The sequence below is a fragment of the Octopus bimaculoides genome, chromosome 22 (genome assembly GCF_001194135.2).
Source record: "Octopus bimaculoides isolate UCB-OBI-ISO-001 chromosome 22, ASM119413v2, whole genome shotgun sequence".
NCBI classification, from domain to species: domain Eukaryota; kingdom Metazoa; phylum Mollusca; class Cephalopoda; order Octopoda; family Octopodidae; genus Octopus; species Octopus bimaculoides.
This window is the reverse complement of record NC_069002.1, coordinates 18,127,927-18,148,737: the sequence shown is the minus strand read 5'-3', so window position 1 is coordinate 18,148,737 and position 20,811 is coordinate 18,127,927. Positions and strand designations below refer to the sequence as shown.

General features: G+C 35.2%; 1 protein-coding gene across 1 annotated transcript in view; it reads right to left on the bottom strand.

Moving 5' to 3' along the window:
* The window catches only part of LOC106867316 (IQ domain-containing protein E), a 59,892-nt gene that overhangs the window by 13,697 nt on the left and 25,384 nt on the right, over positions 1-20,811 (bottom strand). The window contains exons 7-14 of the mRNA XM_014912156.2: positions 18,399-18,434; positions 13,505-13,555; positions 12,764-12,834; positions 10,297-10,404; positions 9,192-9,415; positions 3,922-3,971; positions 3,704-3,779; positions 3,140-3,293 (exon numbers count right to left, since the gene is read on the bottom strand). Coding sequence (XP_014767642.1) covers positions 3,140-3,293; positions 3,704-3,779; positions 3,922-3,971; positions 9,192-9,415; positions 10,297-10,404; positions 12,764-12,834; positions 13,505-13,555; positions 18,399-18,434 — 770 coding nt within the window. The remainder of the gene's footprint in view (positions 1-3,139; positions 3,294-3,703; positions 3,780-3,921; positions 3,972-9,191; positions 9,416-10,296; positions 10,405-12,763; positions 12,835-13,504; positions 13,556-18,398; positions 18,435-20,811) is intronic.

Below are 20,811 nucleotides of genomic sequence, written 5' to 3'. Positions count from 1 at the left end.
ATATATATATATATATATATATTCACACATGTATATATTGCTATAGATCTGTAATGCATCTTACGGCCGTGCCAGTCACCTGTATGGTGAGGAATCCTACATTCGGGAGTGGTAACAACTAGGGAAGGGTAGCTGACTGCTTATTGTGATCATTCATCATTTAGTTTCCTCTAGCTTTGCTCTCTTTTACAAACCCAGTGAGCATTCATATATTTCCTATTTCAAAGAAATTTGAATAATAGATATGACATAAGTTAAAAAAGATTCCCAACAATTCAACTTCTCTGTTTGATTTTAAGATCCCCTTAATAGGGGCCTTAACTCCCACATTTTAGAGCTCCATGTGCTCAAAAACCTTTGAAGGAGTTTTATAAGATTTGGATTTTGGAATCTGGACATAAAGATGAGTAGTATGGGATAAATATGTCATGATTAGAATTTTTGTTAGGGTGTGTAAAGAGGGAAAGAACCCCCATTAAAATTCTTAATCTCCAATTTTGATGAAATTCAAATCATAGGTATTACAGTTCATTAAAGAAAATATAAAAGAAAATATATAATTCTAATTCTTCAAGTCCATGTGACGTGGGCAATGCCAGGATACCAGCTTCAGAATTTTTCCCCTCTACCAATTCAAGGATGATACAACCTGTAGCCAACAAATTAGTAACGAGTTGTTCTTTACCACAAAATACAGACCCCTTTTGAACACATCTACAACATATGACATATCCACCATGACCTTAGAATAACACACACGTAAATATTAAAAATGATGCATTCAAAAGAGAATTCATTAAAAGCAGTCCCAATCACTGCTATAATCCACAACGAGCCACTTTTAGGTAAGTTGACCATTTAACATCCTACTATTATCATACCACTCACATATTCTTTTATTATTATTCTTTCTCTTCTTTTTCTTCTCCTTTTTCTTCATCTTCTTCATCTCCACCACCTCCTTCCTTACTTTACTACTACTGCTGCTTAGAATAACACCTACGCAAATAATAAATTCAAAAGAGATATCTCAAGAATTCAATCTCTACTACCATCCGCAACAAGTCACTTTCAGGGCACTTGACCATTTAACATGCTACTACTATCATACCACTCCCACATTCTTTTCTTCTTCTTCTTCTTTTTCTCCTCCTCCTCCTCCTCCTCCTCTGCCAAGAATTCACAATGACCTCGAACCCACAAGAGTAAACAAGAGAAACAGAGACAGACAGAAAGAAGGAAAATGCCACTTGTATTTGAATACTATGCAAATATTCTTTTAAAAAACTTTACATTTAATTTTTCCAAAATTTAATTGTTTTCCAATGACTGAAACCGGTACTGAAATGTCTTTTTATGATAAAATTATTTTAGCATTTTCTACCTTGCCTTTTTTCCTTGAAGACATGAGATGAAGTACTGAAGGATGACCTCAGGATGCTGAACCTTTCAGATGAGATGACAAAGGACCAAGATGCCTAGCACCTTGCTGTACTCCACAGCAGAAGTGTTACAGTGAAAATGATTGATCTGCAAGAGTCATGTGCTGGTGCCACATAAAAAGCACTCGTGCCAGTACCATGTGACAGCACCCAGCAAATTCTGCAAAGTGGTTGGCATTAAGAAGAGCATCCAGTCATAGAAACCCAGCTAACTCAGACTGGAGCTTAGTGTAGCTCTCTAGCTTGCCAGCTCTGGTAAAACTGTCTGACCAATGCCAATATGGATAATGAATGTTGAATGATGATGATGATAATGATGATATATATTCGCACACACACGTGTACACACACACACACACACAGAGTCAGTATGTGAGAGTTAAATAAGCTCAATATAGAAAACATACTTGTACTCAAAAGAATTTGAACTTAAATTCTGACTTCTTTGTCCAAGAAAGTCCCATGACATCAAGAAAGCTGTTCTTGAGGCTATGGGCCTTTCCGTGGATTCCAAATTGAGCTGATATGGAGGTAGTAAGGTAAATGAACATAATTAGGCTCGAGATGTATATTTAAATGGAGCACAAAAAATATAAAATAAAAAACAAAAAAAACAATATATATATATTAGTGTATGTATATATTAATATTATCTCAGTTTAAAAAAACCTTGACAATATAAATATGTTAATAGTTACCATGAGTAGCAAAAATTACACAAAAAACCAGGATATCACAGCCGTTTTATAGGTAGAGATACCAAGTTGAAGTGATCCATTTTGAGTAGATATGAATAATAACAACAATAAATGGAGCAAAACGCATATAAATAAAAGTTCCTTTAATTCCTACATATGTTTCAAAATATATGAGAGCTCTTCTACAAAGAAGTAAGAGCTGCTGGAATTCCACATATATTCATCGTCATATATATATATATATATATATATATATATATATATATATATCATCATCATCATATATTCTCCCCCTATTTCAATGATTCACTTAGTTTAACCTTTAGCATCACGTTTACAACCCCCTCCCTTTATATCTCTATGTAAACAAGCGTTCTTATTCCTAAAGCCCATGGAATAATATCATTGATTCCTTTATATCTCTATGTAAACAAACGTTCTAACGGTCACTGACCATGTAACATCTTTGCTCGTAAGTTACCTCATCATTTCGTATTTGTCTTGCTCTTATATGTTTATTATGAATTCCCTGAAGAGGAATATATGAGCAGCTCTTACTTCTTTGTGAAGGAGCTCTCATATATTTTAAAACATGTGTAGGAATTAAAGGAACTTTTATCTATATGCGTTTTGCTCCATTTATTATTATTATTCATATCTTCTCAAAATGTATCACTTTAACTTGGTATCTCTACCTGTAAAACGGCTGTGATATCTTGTTTTTTAGTGTAATTCTGCTACCTCTGGTAACTATTAACATATTTACATTATCAAAGGTTTTTTTAATAACTGAGATAATATTAATATATACATAAACTAATATATATATATATATATATATATATCAAATATGTAATGGCTTATCTTGACAGCTGTTTCAGGAAACCAAGAGAAAGGGCATGTCAATAATATACATCTGTTTAATGCATGCTAGCATGAAGAAATACAAGTAAAAGTGCAAAAAATATGACATGAATGGGGAAAATAAATGTGTCTCACTCAAATTCTTCACTCTTTTTCTTATAGTGATTTCTTTCACTTTTCATTTGTTTCTTGAGTTGTTTGACATTCTTCAATTCTTCCAGTAAGTGTGTTTCTTGTTTGTCAAGCTGCTCCAGTTGCTCAATTATCGTACTCTGGACCTGAATTTTGCCTGACAAAAAAAAAATGGTGAAATGACGACACATGTTATAAAATGTTATTATCACAAGTAGATTGTATGTGATTATGTTTGCGAATGCATCTGTGTGTCAGTGTGAATGTTTACATTCTATGCTTCGTATGAAAATCACAGATCTATAAACTGCGATGTTTGTTGACATTTTCTCTATCAACAAATTGTCTGGTAGCTCTGCACTTTTGAAACAAATGGAATGTAAAACTCCCTTACTTGAAAAAATAGGTATGGGTTAGTGATAGGAAGGGTGTCTGACTGTAAAACAATACCTCAAAATTATGTATCTAGTCATTAAAGTGGACTATTAATTCAGTTTGATACAACTGTAATTGGATCTCATGGGCCCAAAATAGTAAAAGATAGAGACTTAAATTTCAAACATTTACCAGGAACTTTGCTCCAAGGCTTGTTTTCAAGATAATCATCCAAGACTGCCTTCTCTCTTTCAAAATCTTTAATAATCTGAAACATGATATATAACATATAAAACAATGAAGTGTGATATATTAAGATGTGATATGGCACATGTAACATTATATATGTAATTTGATACGATACAATTAAATAGGAGTTTGAGGAAAGCTAAATATGAATAGATTCTCACTTTCTTTTGTTCAGCAATGATGGTCAACAGTTCATGTTGCTTCATGTCTTCTAAAAGGTAAAGGTAGAATCGATCAAAGAAGTGAATAAATCAATTGTCAATAAACTGGTTTATTAGAGATAAATATTAACCAACTGCCAATAAATGTTTACTCATGCGTAGGTGGGTGAAAAAATACAGATATATATATATATATATATATATATATATATATATATCAGGTCATTAAGAATGAAATGCCTGATTTTCTTATGCATCAAGTTTGACAGTCGTTAAATCTAATGTTTTATCCTGACAATTCTTTGTTTTACAGCATTGAAGAGTTACATCATCACTTTTTGAAATGCAATTCATGGTGTCTGATTATATTGTAAGTTTTTTCTTGTAAATCAATTTTTGTGAACCCATAGGTAGATCAAAAATTTGTGAATATGAATATGAGTTCTATTGAGGAACCGATGCATCCCAGACAGCTTGAAACATCAATGAGGTGTTTGGTGAAAATGTGGCGAATGAGTGCACTGTACATTGATCGTTTGAGATGTTCCATTCTGGTGACTTTACTCTTGAAAATCAACCTCATGGTAGAGCTGAGACCAAAGTGGATAATGATGAGTTGGAACCTATAGTGGAGGTGGATACATCTCAAACTACGCATGAGTTAGCGGCAAGGTTTGATGTTGTGATTCCAACTGTATTGGACCATCTGAAACAAATCAGCAAGATAAAGAAGCTGGACAAGTGGGTACCACACGAATTGAATTAGCATCAAATGACATGTCGTCTTGAAACTTGCTGTTCTTTGCTGTCACAGAATAAAAGCAAACCATTTTGCATCATATTGTTATGGGTGATGAAAAATAGATTCTTTACAACAATAACAAGTGTTCTGCATGGTGGGCAGATGGAGACGAAGTGCCAAAACACAATAAAAAAAAGAATATTCACCAAAAAAAGCTAATGGTGTCTGTTTGGTGGTCCAGCACTGGAGTCATCCACTACAGTTTCATGAGACCTGGTAAGTCAATTAGAGCAGATGTATACATCAACCAATTGGATGAAATGATGAGTGAACTTGCAATTAATCAAGATTGGTCAATAGAGACAGGCCAATTCTCTTGTGAGGCAATGCTTGACCACATGTTGCACAAAGAACACTACTCAAGTTACAGGAACTGAACTTGGAAGTAATCTGTCATCCACCATATTCACCAGACCTTGCACCAACTGACTATCACATTTTCCAGGCATAAGATAATTTTTTGCAAGGAAATAACTTCAAATCTGGAGAAGATGCAAAAACAGCCTTTCATGATTTCATCACCTCTTGCTCTCCAGAATTCTTTGCAACCGGCATAAATAAGCTACCGATAAAATGGCAAAATTGTGTTGAAAATTTAGGTGCATACTTTGATTAACTGCATTGCTTTTTGTTGAGATAAAGTAGAATAAACCTTCAATTCAAAATCGGACATTTCATTCTTAATGACCATATATATCTTTCATGTGAACATGCATTAAAAATTTCACTTCTGCTGTTCAGGTAGATGGCTGAGTGCTGAAACTTTTTTAATATTGCTCTTTTCTCAGCCAGGCATAATCTGCTCTTTCTACTGCCATTGAAGTATGCTTTACATTTCTCTAAAATCCTCCACTTTATACTGTACTAGGTGGCACTTTCTTTCAACAACCATACATGCATAGCCAAGGTTGTGGCATTACATCTCTCTGAGATGTTGAAGGGGGACATGTGATTGTTATAGTGGGTTCTGAAGGGGCCTTCAGTTGCTCCCATGTACTTTCATATGTTTGGTTGCCCATTTGGTCCTATTGCCTCATATTACAGTGGCCATTCAGTCCTCCCTCTTTATCAGGTGTGGGCCTACTTACTAAAATCTTTTTGACAGTTGGTGTTCAGCTAAAGGAAGCTCTCAGAGTGTGCCTATTAAATATTTTACTGAACCTATTTGTACAAGGGAAGTGTTTTGCTAGGTCCTACACAGAATTTAGCGATAAGGACATACACATTATCATGCACACCAAAAGAACCCTACACTTCAGTAAGGGTTTGACCTGGGCCAAATGCACTGACCTAGAAGGCTCCTTCAACATAGCAATGGGTGCTTTTGACAGTGTTGATGTATGTGACCTCACTGGTTTCGTCATCTTAGATTTACTCCAAAAGAAGTTCCCTTTCACAAGCTTTCACTTCTACAGGGATTATGCGCTGGCAATATCAAAAGTGGCAAACAGCTACACACAACATAAAATTAGAAAGGATCTCACCAGCACCATGAATTTCCTTGAACGTAAGATCACAATAGAAACCAACCTGAAAATGGTGGATTTTATTTTTATGTGACCCTGGACTTGGAGTCCAATGCCTATAGACTCTTTAGGAAGCCAGATGAGAAGCTATCATATATTAACACAGGTTTCCGTCATCCAGCCAGTTTTCAAGTACCTGGTAAAGGGTATCAGCAGAAGAATCTCCAACCTATCTTCAAGCAAAGGGATTTCTGATGTTGCCACCCTGTACTATAATGAGGCTGCCAGCAGTTTCAATGATAGAATTAGTTACATGCCAGACCTTAATCCCTCCAAAAGAAAATTCCACTGGAAAGTGTTGTGGTTTACATCACCCTTCTCTTTAAATGTTAAAACCCAAGTAGGTAAGATTTTCCTTAGCTTAGAAGACAAACACTTCCCTCATACAAATAGGTTCAGTAAAATATTTAATAGGCACACCATGAGAATTTCCTTTGGCTGTGCACCCAATGTAAAAAAAAATTTAGTAGGTAGGCCCACACCTGTGACAAAGGCAAGATGCTCATGTAGGGGTAACACATGTCCACTGAACAGCCACTGTAATATTGCAACTGTCATATAGAAGGCAGAGGTAATAGCAATAAGGACCAAACAGGCAACCAAATGTGTGAAGGTATGTGGGAGCAACTGAAGGCCTCTTCAGAACCTGCTATAACAACCACAACTCTGCCTTCAACATCCCAGAGAGATGTAATGCTACAACCCTGGCCATGCATGTATGGCTGTTAAAAGAAAGTGCCACCTAGTACAGCATAAAGTGGAGCATTTTAAAGAAATGTAAAGTGTACTTCAATAGCAGTAGAAAGTGCAGATTATGCCTGGCTGAGAAAAGAGCAATATTAAAGAATTCTCAGCACACAAGCATCTACCTGAACAGTAGAAGTGAAATTTTACAATCCTTGCCCACATGAAAGCAAGTACATCTTATCATGCCTGCATGCTCCATTGTGACTATAACCACCAGTCCCTCAGCTTTGGCCCTCCCACCACCAATTTCTAGGAATCCAGCAAAAAGTTTGACCAGAACATACACAAATGCACTCACAAACACACATGCCCTGACACAGTGGACATCCACCAAATAGACCCTTTCCCACCACAGCCAATATAAGCCTTCACACATATTGTACCCCTACACATACTCTCTGCATACATAGATGCCCCAAAGAATTTAACCAAAGTTTTTAACCAAAACATAAAAGAAAATAAGAGAAAGAAAACACTCTAACAAACACAAATGTGTATGTGACTTCCCCCCTCACCCCTGCCCCGGAAAACGCTGCACGTATAATACCACTACATACATTCCATTTCTACAAGAACACCAACCTAAAAAATACACACATTTCCCATTCACTCTTTTCCAGAAACCACTTGTCGCATTACAACACCAGTAATGGTGTTTTGATTCCAAGGGACATAACTCTTAACTCTTGCTCGGTTTGTTTCATTGTCTTTTCCATAGCAACCGTAAATCAGATGTGTGAGTGTTCAAGTCCAACAATAGAAAGCAGTCACCATATTTCATTCCAAAACTGTCATCTCTGAAGATGGTAGGGTTACATAATCAGACAACTAGCTAAACACTCCATTGAACCCCTAGTGCAAAACCGACTGGTAAAATCAGCTGTAATAAATATATAATACTTACACATTGATTAATATATATATATATATATATATATATATATATATATATATATATATATATATATATATATATATATATAAATTTATGTATATATTAATATTATCTTGGTTGAAAAACTTCGATAATGCAAATATGTTAATAGTTATCAGGGTAGCAAAAATCATACAAAAACTGGGATATTATACCGTCCTCCTTCCAATGGGTAGAAATTCCGTGTTAAAGTGATGTATTTTGAGTAGATATAAAGAATAATAATAAATGGAGCAAAAAGCATATAATCAATAAGTTCCTTTAATTCCTACATATGTTTAAAAAATTATGTGCACTCTACTCCAAAGAAGTGAGAGATGCTGGTATATACACATAATTTCATCGTCAGGGAACCAAATTACAAATGCAAAACTTGCGCTGAATGCTAAGGTTACGTACGAGTAATAATACTATATAGTTAAATGACCGTCAGAAACAAGAACGCTAGTTTACAGGGAGCTGTTTAGGGAGAGAGGCTATGAATGCTATACTAAGAGTTTAAATTAAAGGAAGACATAATGAACCGCAGAAAAATCTTAAAGTTAATAATAATGGTAATAAAAATTTATTGTAATTGGAAGGAGGACGGGAGAGAATCCAATGAATTCTTTATATACGATTAATTATGTAAATAAACGTTTATAAGGAAGGAAAATTAAAGATGGATTGTAAATATAATTAACCATTAATGTTGTATCATATTAAGTTACGGTAATTAACCTAAATAAATGGCAATACAAGGTACAAAACTATAAAGTGATGAAATAATAAGAATAAACATGCTTACGATAACAAAATCGATAGTATATACGTAAATATATACAAGTATACTTAAAACTCTACATAGTTTTGTACCTTGTATTGTCATTTATTTAGGTTAATTACCGTAACTTAATTCAGAGGTTTTCACAAATCAAGAACCCCGTTTAAACACTTGCAACAGAGTGGACACTCCTTATGTCACCCAAGAGTCAGGTGACGGATTAAACCTACCTCTACTAAGGTTTACTGAGAGGAGAATATTTTGATGTGAAGAAGCTGTAGTAAAGGTAGCAGAAGAGACAAAAGGAGATTATATCATAGTGGGTAAAAATTAGCAACTTGCATGATGGAGTAAGTTTGTTTTATAGATAAATGGATTTTGATTTTTCTTAGGTGTAATCTAATAACATTTGGGCATCCGTGTAAATAAACCATTCCAGAAATGAGAAAACTGAAAATAAAAAAGTAAAGAACATACATAAGCACAATAAATACTTACTGACTGTTTCAGAGTTAATCTTATTTTGGTTTACACTTTCAGCAGTCTTACTGTGGTTCAAACTTTGCAAAACCTTGTTTTGGTTTGGGTTTTCAAGAGCTTCGACCAAATCTTCTTTCAAAGACTGATTTTCATTTCGAAGTTGTTCCAAAGTCTGGTTCAAACACAGAACAGTGTCACTCAATGCTTTCATTTTCGTATTGTTCCCACTCTCTTTAATGAACCTAAATATAAGTTTTAAAGTGTAAGACACATTGAACAAAGCTGAAAGATAGAGAGGTCAAAATATATATTTTTGCCATTTAACACCAGGTCAGTTCTCACTGAGAAAATCTATGATCAAAAACGTTTCAATCCCGACCCTTTCATCCTTTTGTATTTCCAGGACGATATTTTCAATGTGCACTTCCTTTTTTAAAATATGGTGGGGTATGATTCGAGCAACATTTGGTTGCTATTTCTAGCAGGTCAAGCAATCATATAGATATTCTCTTGTTGGCTTGAATAAGATATTGTTGAACATTTTGATGACAGTAATGGCTCAGATTTGAAAACAACATATAAAAATAAAAAATATATCTTGAACCCTGAAAGACTCATTAGAGTCAGTGATTTGTCCAATGTTTATGTGTGAAGTAGATGACAGACACATCTTAAGCTGGACAGGACATCAATCCATCACAGGTAACAGTCCCCAGTGATCTTGTACCTATTTTTGATTTCTAGAACTGTGGCAATTCAGAATAGTGTTTTGAAAAGAACAGTAAAATACCAGCAGTAGATTTGAACTCACAATTCATGAGCTGATGGTCTGTTATTTTCACTCCATAAGCATATAAAACCAGGTGTTAATTAAAACCTGGGGTATATTTTGAGAGAGAGAGTTACTAATATATAGTTTCATTGTTTCTAATCTCAGCCATGTCTGTCTTTGTTTTTTAGCAAACATTTATGTCTCAGATACCATGATTCAATATGTTCTTCTACTTTTAAGACAGTCAGGTGTGTTTTGAGAGAAATTTGATTGCTATTTCCAGTTGGCTGAATCCAGAACAGACAAAAACACAAATACACAAACCATTATGTTTCAGTAATTTATTCTTACTTTTGTTCACTATTGCAATTCTGTAGACGTACAATTTCCTGGTACAGTGTCTCTACCTGAACTTGTAGTTCTTCAACTTTGGTGGTTTTCAAATTGCTCTTCAGTTTCCTGACACAAAGAAAGAAGTTTGGTTTTCAATATGGTAAGTTTTATAATGTGATTACTGTATGTCACTTTTATTTCCTACACTATAACAATGGGATATACAATACTACGAAATGGGGAAGATACAAACTGTCTCCACTTGATATATCCCCAAGTACTCTGCCAACAATGTAACAACTCCAAAACAATCTCTCAACAAGCTATAACAACTTCTCAACAATTTCCTGTGATTCCATGAACTCTGAAACAATGCCTTATGACTTCCTGCGATTTTCTCATTTGCCCATTCATTGAAACATGCTGTTACATATATGAGTTTGGCTAGTCCATTCTTACAAGGGGGTGTCAATGACTCTCACCATAACAGTAAAGTATTTAAAAAGAAAAAATACTCAATGAACAAACATTAGTTATAAAATGAAGCATCAATTTGATGCTTTTGTTACCATATTTTTTTCTGAAAAACACTTTCAGTTAATTTTGAAAATAATGAAGAATCTTATAAAATAACTTTGACATTATTACGATACTGTGTGGGATATAAATTAACATGAAATTTCAATGGAAGGTTTTAATTTAGATCACTTTAACGCTTTTGTTAGCATATTTCTGTTGAAAGAAACTGGTTTTGTTTCACTTAAGTTTGAAAATAATAAAAAAGAATGTAGTAAAATAACTTTGTTACAATCAAGCGAGTGTTTGGAACATAAATTACATATTAAATTAAAGTTTGATGGAAAGTTTCAAATTAGATCTCCCTAAAACAAGAAGTTTGTATCATAGAACTAAGACTGGTGCCGGGCAAGTTGGTATCAAAAAGGATTTTAATGGCAGGAAGACTGTAAATGACAGAGGTCACTTCCATTTTCACAGTTAATATTCTAGTTGTCTGATCGACTGACCTACCTACTCAATGAGCTATAGTGTAGCTGGCTGAGTATTCCACAGTTATTTGTATCCTTAATGTAATACTTAGGTAGAGTCAACATGATGCAGTTTGTGAAAAAGCTGGATCATTGTATTACAAGTAAAGTTCATCCAAAAAGCTTCCATGCACTTTTTGTCTCTCACTTTGAGTGGTTGAATATTCAAACACAGTAGTCTGTTGCTCCCTTCTCGAACCCTTTTCTGTATACACTCACCCCTTATAATATTGATTAGCTTAGATACTCCCAAACACAACCCACTCTGTGACCTTTCCGACTCTGTTCCTCCCTTTTTCTTAACCCTGTCCCATTTCCCTCATATCTTCTGACTACATCTTTTTGAATTTATTCCTTTTCTTCTCAATGACAGCCATCACTAATCCCTTCCCTACCATACTCCCACATCCTTTCCTCTTAACATTTCCTCATCCTTCTAGGATCATTACCTACTCTCTCTCTTCTATCCTCTTCTATTATCTTTCAGTTACAACCTAGCATGGAAACCAAATGTTATATCAGATTGATGATGATGATGATGATGTGTGTATGTGTGTGTGCATATAATTAATTTTTAAAAAAAGAAAAAAACAGGGAAAAAGGAAAAAGAAAAAACAAACACGAGGAAGTATTAATATGATGCTCAGAGAAAGAAAAGAGTAGTTGTTTTACGTTTTGAGCATGGGCTCTTCTTTGGAAAAAGGAAAAATAGTAAAGTCCAAAGGGAAGAAGGAAGAACCAGGAAAAAAAATCGCCAATAGTCCACATGTGGTAACTATCTTTTGGAGTAGCAATGGCTGGGTTAGTAACCAAAGAGTTAAATTTAGAGAGTCTTGATTGTTTGGAACTGTCACTAGACATGTTCACTCAACCATGTCAGTCTTAATTTTTGGCGCAAAAAATACTGCCTCATGATATAAATGCATAGACATAGTGGAGAACTTACAAAAATTTCTAAGCCTAATCATGTGATCATCCTCAGCCAACCAAATTGTGTTCTAAACATCCTAATTTGAGCCATGTTCTCTCTATAAAAGCAAATGAATTTTCAAACTCCATTCAGAAGCAGACAGTTGCAGTATAGCCACACATCTTTCAGTCTCAACTTTTGAAAATCAGAAAAATCTGTGAAACTGGTTAAGCCTTTAAAAATAAACCATCTAAAAGACTCTCACCACATTTTCAACTTCCTTTTGCTATACATAAATATGTATATATATACACACAGAAACACCACAAGAGAGAAAGTATGTGTACATGCATGTGTGTGTGTGTGTGTGTGTGTGTGTGTGTGTGTGTGTGTGTGTGTGTGTGTGTGTTTGTGTGTGTTTGTGCGTGTGTGTGTGTGTGTGTGTGTGTGTGTGTATGCATGTGAGCAGGTGTGCATGCATGTGTGTATGTGCACACAGATAATAGTTGAGGAGTGAAATTTTCCTTACAAATAAACAGTTTCCTTGGCTTTAAGTTGTGCTTCTAGTTTCATAATTTTATGCTTGAGATTTGAAATAACCTGTAATATGAAAATAAAGATGATGAAATTAAAGTTGGAATTGTCTGTGAGTGAATGTGATGGGGTGGTAAATTTTGGGCTTTGTAGTTAAGAAGTTCTTTCCTTGATTTAACTATTTTTGTGTCTGTTAATTAACTAGTCTGGGGAAGCAACGTTTCATAGTTAGTGGTGAATCTCTGTTGTGTGTTGATGAGAATTCAACTTAAATCACCTACTCCTGAATTGATATGTAAGTGGCTGAGAATTCTACAGGTATGTGTACTTTAGATAAAATTTTCAAGCAGAAACAGTGTGATACAGTGTGTAACATGATGGTAGCTTTTGAATAACAGTAGAAGCCACCTGACAAGCTTCTATACAGGTTTCTTCCACCCTGTCTCACTCACAAAATTTGGGTTGACTTCAGGCTATAAAAAATGACCTCCACCCAAGATGTCACAACATGGGATGTGGAATCAAACCTGGGACTTCATTGTTGCAAAGTGAACTCTTTAGCCATTCAATTATCATGCCTCTCCCATCTCACAGTAGAACTGTTCAAGGAATTCCCAGTGTAGTGATAGCTGGGTGAATTGACAGGTTAAACATTTAGCACATATAAATATTTGCAAATTTTGGAATGAATCTTAAATGTTTCAATTATTCAAATATTTAAATAATAACAACTTACCATGAAGGAATCTGATCGTCGATCAGTTAAGGTTCTCCGAAATTCTTCATTCTATCAAAAAAGGCAAAAAAAAAACAAGTAATAATTTTCTTACACTCACTATTTCATGATTATTACAACATCAACAACACAATGTGTTTGTTTGTTTTGTTTTTTTTCCCAATCTAAAATGCTTTTTTTTACCCATAGAGCAAAGGACAAATAATTTCTGAAAAGGAAATATGATTGAGTGGCACCTTCCCCATTTCACCATTTTTTTTTTTTAAAGATACAATCCCTTTGCTTTTTGTGGGGGTTTTTCTGTGCCATCAATTTTTCTTGGAGTGGGCATATAATGTTAGTATGGTTAATCTGAAACCTTGAGATTTGTTAATGGATAGTAAAAACCAACTGGGAGGAAGTGAATTCCACAGAGCAGCAGAACCTAGGATAGACAAATGCGTGTTATTCTTGGTATAGATTGTAATGTTATTATCAGTCTGAATATGCTTCAGGCACATTTGAACTGTGAACAAGCTACTCACTGCGTTTTATCATGGAAAATATATCCTGTTTGTTGACAAATGGTGTGTATACACCTAGATCAGCTCGTAGCACCACCTACCCAGACTGTGAGACACAAGCATTTTGGAGTAGTTATCTTCTCTTCAGTGATGGACACCAGGCAGGCAGTGCTACAAGCTGATTGAAAAGACTGACTCTCTTATGCCATATGGCGACTGGTAGCACTATATGGTGGCTCACCACAAGTAAATTACAGGTGGCTTGTTCACAGTTCAAACAAGCATATTTGGATTGATAAAAACATTATAATTTTACTTATCACTGCTTAGCACTCCCCTTCTGTAATCTTGGTATAGAGTTTAGAGAAGGAAAGTAAAGCAGGTAGAATGAATAGAAAATTGAACCTGAGGAGGAATGCATCCACTACATTCTGAAAGGCAGAGCCTATTATATAGTAACAATATAAAAAACAGGAAGTATGTCAGTGAAGCAGGGGACTTGTTGGTGTGGTCAAAGAAGTTAGGGAGTGAAAACAATGTGCATTTAAGGTAATTTAGCAGTATTTCCACAGTGGAGTTTGTTTGGATTTTGGGCTCTTATGAGTGATTTCATGCCAAGAAAAATGTGTTCAAAGAAGTAAAAGTAATTTCTTGAAAACTTGTTGAGTTCATTGGATAAAAATACTAGAACATAAACAAAGTTTTATGTATCAATAAGGTAACCTCTATGTAGTCACTTCACTTGCTAGAAATAGCAACAAAAGAATGGATAATGTATAATGTAGTCCAATTGGGTCTATTTACCAAGCTGCTTCTCTTCCTCCTATTATTCCCTTCAACCCTCACATGTTTATGATTATCTCAAGTACAAGACAAAAGTTGAAACTAAACAACACATCAGAACAAAAAAACATCACAGAAACAAATAATTTGATCAAGGCAGCAAGTATTGTTGTAACAGAAAATGTGGGTGTTGATGTCAAGAAAAAGAAATATAATGGGAGTGACAAAAGAAAAAATCCATGGTGGAAAAGAAGAATACAGCCAGGGTTAGACATGCTCTCGAAAGAAATTACTGTGTTAGACCGAAAAGATAAGGGGGAGCTTAAAAGTGAACAAAAATACGGGGCACTGAACAGGAAGTATGATATTGAATGGAAGAGCCTAAAAGTGGTAATGGAGGATCTGAAACAGCGCCTCGTTGCAAAGAAAGCAAAGATGGTAAGATACGACCAAAGAATGAAGGGATACCAGCAGAATAGGTTATTCAGAGTAGATCAGAAGAGATTCTATAAAGAAATAAATGAAGAGTGTACAGATGAAAAGTTGATATCAGATAACACTGAAAGTCAAAGGTTTTGGAGTGACATCTGGAGCAAAGACAAGGAGCACCAGAAGGATGCTGAATGTTTGCAAGAACTGAAAAAAACAGTAGTCTGTCCAAGGCAGGCAGAACTAGTCATTTCAGTTAGGGAAAGGAAGGAAAAATGGGCAACTGGAAGGTCCCGAGACCAGACAGAGTTCAAGGCTACTGGATCAAAAGATTTGGTGAATGCACGAATAGTTGCACAACTCAATACCTTATTAAATGCCAACCAAGTAACACCAGAGTAATTGACAATAGGTAGGACAGTTCTGTACTTGAAAAACATTGAAAAAGGCAATACGGTAGACAATTACAGGCCGATATCCTGTTTGCCACTTATGTGGAAGTTATTGACTGGAATAGTCACAGAGTATGGACATCTGGAAAAAAAATGGAGTCCTGCCACATGAGTAGAAGGGTTGCAAGCATAAGTGCAGAGGTACCAAGGACCAACTCCTGGTAGACAAAACTGTACTTAGAGAGTGCAAGAGGAGGAAAACTAATCAAAGAGAAAGGATTTGGGATAGTAATAGAAGAGTTGAAACAACGTATAATAGCAGTAGCAGGCAAACACTCCAGATATCAGAAAAGAATAGATCAGTATCAACAGAATAGTTTAATTGAGACAGACCAAAGGATATTTTATAACCAAATAAATAGTGGAAAACAAAGTGCTGAAGATGAGAAACCTAATGCAGAAGAAGCTAGAAAGTTCTGGAGTAATATTTGGGACAAGCCAGTCAATCATAATGGAAATGCAGTATGGTTATAGAAAGTGAAGGAAGAAATAGTGAATGAGAAGCAGCCAGATCTAAGACCAACTAGTGCATTAATGAGTAAAGTGTTAGGAAAAATGCCAAATTGGAAGGGCCCAAGACCAGATTTAGTTCAAGTGTACTGGTTAAAGAAATTTAGTAGTTTACATGGGAGACTGAGGGAACAACTTCAAGATTGCCTTAATGAAGGAATAATACCAGATTGGATGATTAGAGGGAGGACAATACTCATTATGAAACATAAGAGTGCTTGCTTATCATTAGTGTGGAAGCTATTAACAGGAATGCTTTCAGAAAGTATTTACAAGCACCTTGACAACCAGAATTTACTGCCAGATGAACAAAAAGGTTGCAAGAAGAAGGCTAGAGGAACGTTTGATCTATTATACATAGACAAAGCAGTTCTAAAAGAAGCAAAGGCTAGAAAGAAAATCTAACAGCATGGATAGATTATAGGAAAGCCTATGACATGATCCTACACTCATGGATATGTGAACATCTGAGTATATTCAGTACAGCAGACAACATAAGAGAATTAATTGGCTGTAGCATGAAGGAATGAAAGGTAGATCTCTACTCAGGTGACACACACCTAGGGAAAGTTAATATCAAAAGAGGAATTTTTCAAGGGGACTTGTTGTCCCCTTTAATATTTGTCTTATGTTTGATCCACTCAGTTTAATATTAAGAAAGGCAAAGGCAGGGTGTAAGTTCAGAAATAATCAGGAAAAGGTTAACCATTTGCTCTACATGGATAATCTGAAGCTTTTTAGTAAGAATGAAAAATAGTTAGATTTCTTAAGACAGCGTGTAAGACTCTTCAGCAAAGATATAGGCATGGAATTTGACATAGATAAATGTGCAATATTAGTCATGAAAAGGGGACAGGTAGTCAACAGCGAGGGCATCCAATTACCAGATGGCCAGACATTAAATCATTGAAAGGAGGAGAGAGTTATAAGTACCTAGGAGTATTAGAATCTGACAAAATACTGATAATAGAAATGAAAATCAAAACTGAGAAGGAGTACATCAGAAGGGTGATGAAGTCAATGCTAAATGGTCCAAATCTAGTGAAGGCTGTAAATACTTGGGCAGTGCCATTACTTAGATATTCATCTTTTGCAGATTGGACAAAAGCTGAATTAGCAAAGCTAGAAGGAATTCAATATGAATGGAGGACTCCACCCAAGGGCAGGAGTAGCAAGATTATACTTTTCTAGAAAGGAAGGGGGAAGAGTGTTGATATCAGTAGAATGCATGGAGTTAGCTAGAGTAGATATAGACTCCTATGTAGGTAATAGTGAAGAAAGTTTACTAAGAACTGCTAGAGTCACAGCAAGACATGGGGAAACCAAAACCCCAAACAAAGTTAAAAACCAGGAAAAAGAACAGAAATTATCTGACTGGCAGGAGAAGGCTTTGCATGGTAGATTCCCAAAGATAGTTGCAGCAAATAGTAGTGGTGAGACATGGTTATGGTTGCAGAAAGGGAAGCTGGAAAGGGAGACAGAAAGTTTGTTAGTAGCTGCACAAGATCAAGCATTAAAGACTAATTGGATAAAAGACAAGATAGACAAAAACCAAGTAGATTCTCAATGTAGGTTATGCAGGTCAAAAGAGGAAAGCGTCACTCATATAGTAAGTGAATGTAACATGCTGGTACAGAAAGAATACAAGAAAAGACATGACAACCTAAGGAGAGTAATCCACTGGAAGTTATGTAGAAAGCTAGCATTTGAAGATACTGATAAATGGAATGAACATGGACCTAGTAAAATACTAGAAAGTAAGAAATACAAGATGTTGTGGGACTTTAACTCTTTCGTTACCAGCCCAGCCAAAACCAGTTCTGGCTTTGTAGTACAAATGTCTTGTTTTCATTAGTTTTGAATGAAATATTCCACCAAACCTTAGTCACAATTTATGTTCCTAACACTAGCTTAATGATAACTAAGTTATTTCACTAAATTCCTTGTCATATTTGTCTGTCCTTTGCTATTTTGTGGGATATGGGGGGGGGTGTAATTTGCATAATGGGTAAAATGTATGTGTTTGGAGCTTTAACACCAACTGTTGCATTTACTGCAGGGCATTCATGAGGGAAGTGCATGATTGCATATACATGTATGTCCTATAAAGCATTGAATACTACACCTGATTTTCTGATTATTATCATATACATGATGGACTTCTTTCAATTTCTATCTACCAAATGCACTAAAATTTAACAAATGTTTTCTTTTTACCTTTCCAGTATCAAGGAGGGCAGCGATTTCTTTCTCCTGAAAGAAATTTAGAATGAAAATTATGTTTCATTTAGTTCTGCTTTAATTAGAGGCTGCCCAGTTAGGACATGATGTAATTAAATTTTTGGGTGACTATGGATTACAAGAAAATCCGTTTTAGTTAGAAATTGATAATATATTTTCACATAAGCATAAGCAATGTTCTCTCAAAATTTTATTCTGAAGGTGCATAAAGAAATTGCTTTTCTTAGCATCTATGCAGGTAACCTCTGCTCAAATTACTTCAATTAAAAAATACTTACTTCATGTTGAAAATCTTGTGTGCACATATTTTTACTTCCCTAATTATAAAAGAAGCCTGTACATGCACAAATGCATAGCTTGAAGGTGATACTGAGCACTGGACACAAATTTGGTAGAGGATAAAGTTGTATGCTTTTTCCATGTTAACATAGATTGGACAACACTTCTTAAATCCATTGGTTAACTGGTTTTTATTTTATTGACGCAACAAAGAAGTAAAATTGACTTTGATAGGATTTGAACTCAGAAGAAAAAGGAATGGAACTGCATCATTCAGTCCATCCTGAAGTACATGATATTACAAGAATTGTACTAACATTGAGTACATTCATTTTGAAAAACAAAAGTGAGAAACTCTCTAATGCCCATGCTTAGAGACTCATGGCCCCTAGGTATGGGACTGAAGGAAATTGAAACTGCAATTGTAATATTATTTTTCTACCTAAGCACAAGGACCTGTGGTCTCCAGGCATGCAGCCCCAAAGATCTTTTTCTTTCCAGGAGAAAATATTCTCCCAATTCTACAAGCTCAGAGCTAGTAAAATCAATGTTAGCACTCTGAAAGATAAGTCTGGAGAGATAGTTTAGATGCTTGAGTAGAGACATGTAGTTGTGTGCTGTGTCCAAGAGGTACAATGGAAGGGAACCTCAGCTAAACTGCTTACGGGCAAAGAGCATAGACACAATTTTTTTCTGGGTAGGTAACAATTGAGGACCTAGGTGGCATAGGTATTCTACTAGCAGAGCAATGGATGGATAAAGTGATTGAGGTATTCGAGATATGTGATAAGATCATTAAGTTAAGAATAGCCTTGTTTGATGTAACTGTGTCAGTGATCTCTGCACATGCTCTGTATGCTGGACTCACAGATGCTCAGAAAGACCACCTCTACAAGGACTACTTTGATGATGAAAGACAGCGACATACTCATCATGGCAGGGGACTTCAATGGACATGTTGGAAAACACTCTGATGGATTTCAGGGTGTACATGGTGGCTACAGCTTTGGCTTCAGAAATGAGGAAGGTACAAAGCTGCTGGAGTTTTGTGATGCCTCACCAGACACAAGAACAGATATGACCCTTTCTGTGACTTTTGTCACCTGGTCCAACAATCTGATACCTCTGTAATTATTTCTGTCTAAGGCATCACCTTTACCTTTGTAGCAGTCAACTGTAATGCTGCTACACCAGTTGTTGGATATGACTCCCTTGTGGAAAACTTGATTAACTATATAGGTGATTAAGCCATATCCCACTCTGCTAGATATTTTAAGCATTTCAGTGGTAATTGGGGCTAGGGGCTTTCCCTGTCTTCGTAATCTTGTCTTCATTTCCTTAAATGAGGTCTTCATATATATCTGTGTGTGTGTGTGTTTTTTTTTTTACACATACACACACACACATATATATATATGTATATATACATATATGACTTACTTAAAAAAAAAATTTTCATTCATTTTTCTGCAGTTTCTTACATCCTGTTTCATGATGATTTCAGATTTAATTTTTCTTCAATTTTTCTACACATTGATTCATGTCCAACACTTGAATCATTGAATTATATTGAAGGAAATTTTAAATATTCACAGAAAATTATAGATATTTATGGATATTCCAAGTTTTTAAAAATAATCAAAAAGTCATTAAAAATAAAAAAGTTATTTTTCAGTTGTACTGTTGGCTTGTAGTGTCTTCAGCTGCTGACTGTTGACTATTATTATTATTATTATTATTATTATTATTATTATTATTATTATTGTTCAGTAGTTTTATTTTTATAACGTGCTTTCACTTCACTACCGAGTGCAGCTCTGTGCGCCTTGGGTATGTACTGTGGTTTGCTGTGGTGCTCTTATGTTTACTGTATTGAAAGTGTTTTGCGTAGAATGTGTGCAGTACCCAGTAGTGCAATTTTCTGTATGTTATATATATTTGTAAGTCCTGGTGTTTTTGTTATGTATTTGTCTGAATATTTTTTTATTATACCTAAGGCACCTACTATGATAGGAATTGTTTCTGTTTTTAGATTCCACATTCGAGTTATCTCTATTTCCAGGTCTTTGTATTTTGAAAGTTTTTCCATTTCTTTTAGAGAAACGTTGTC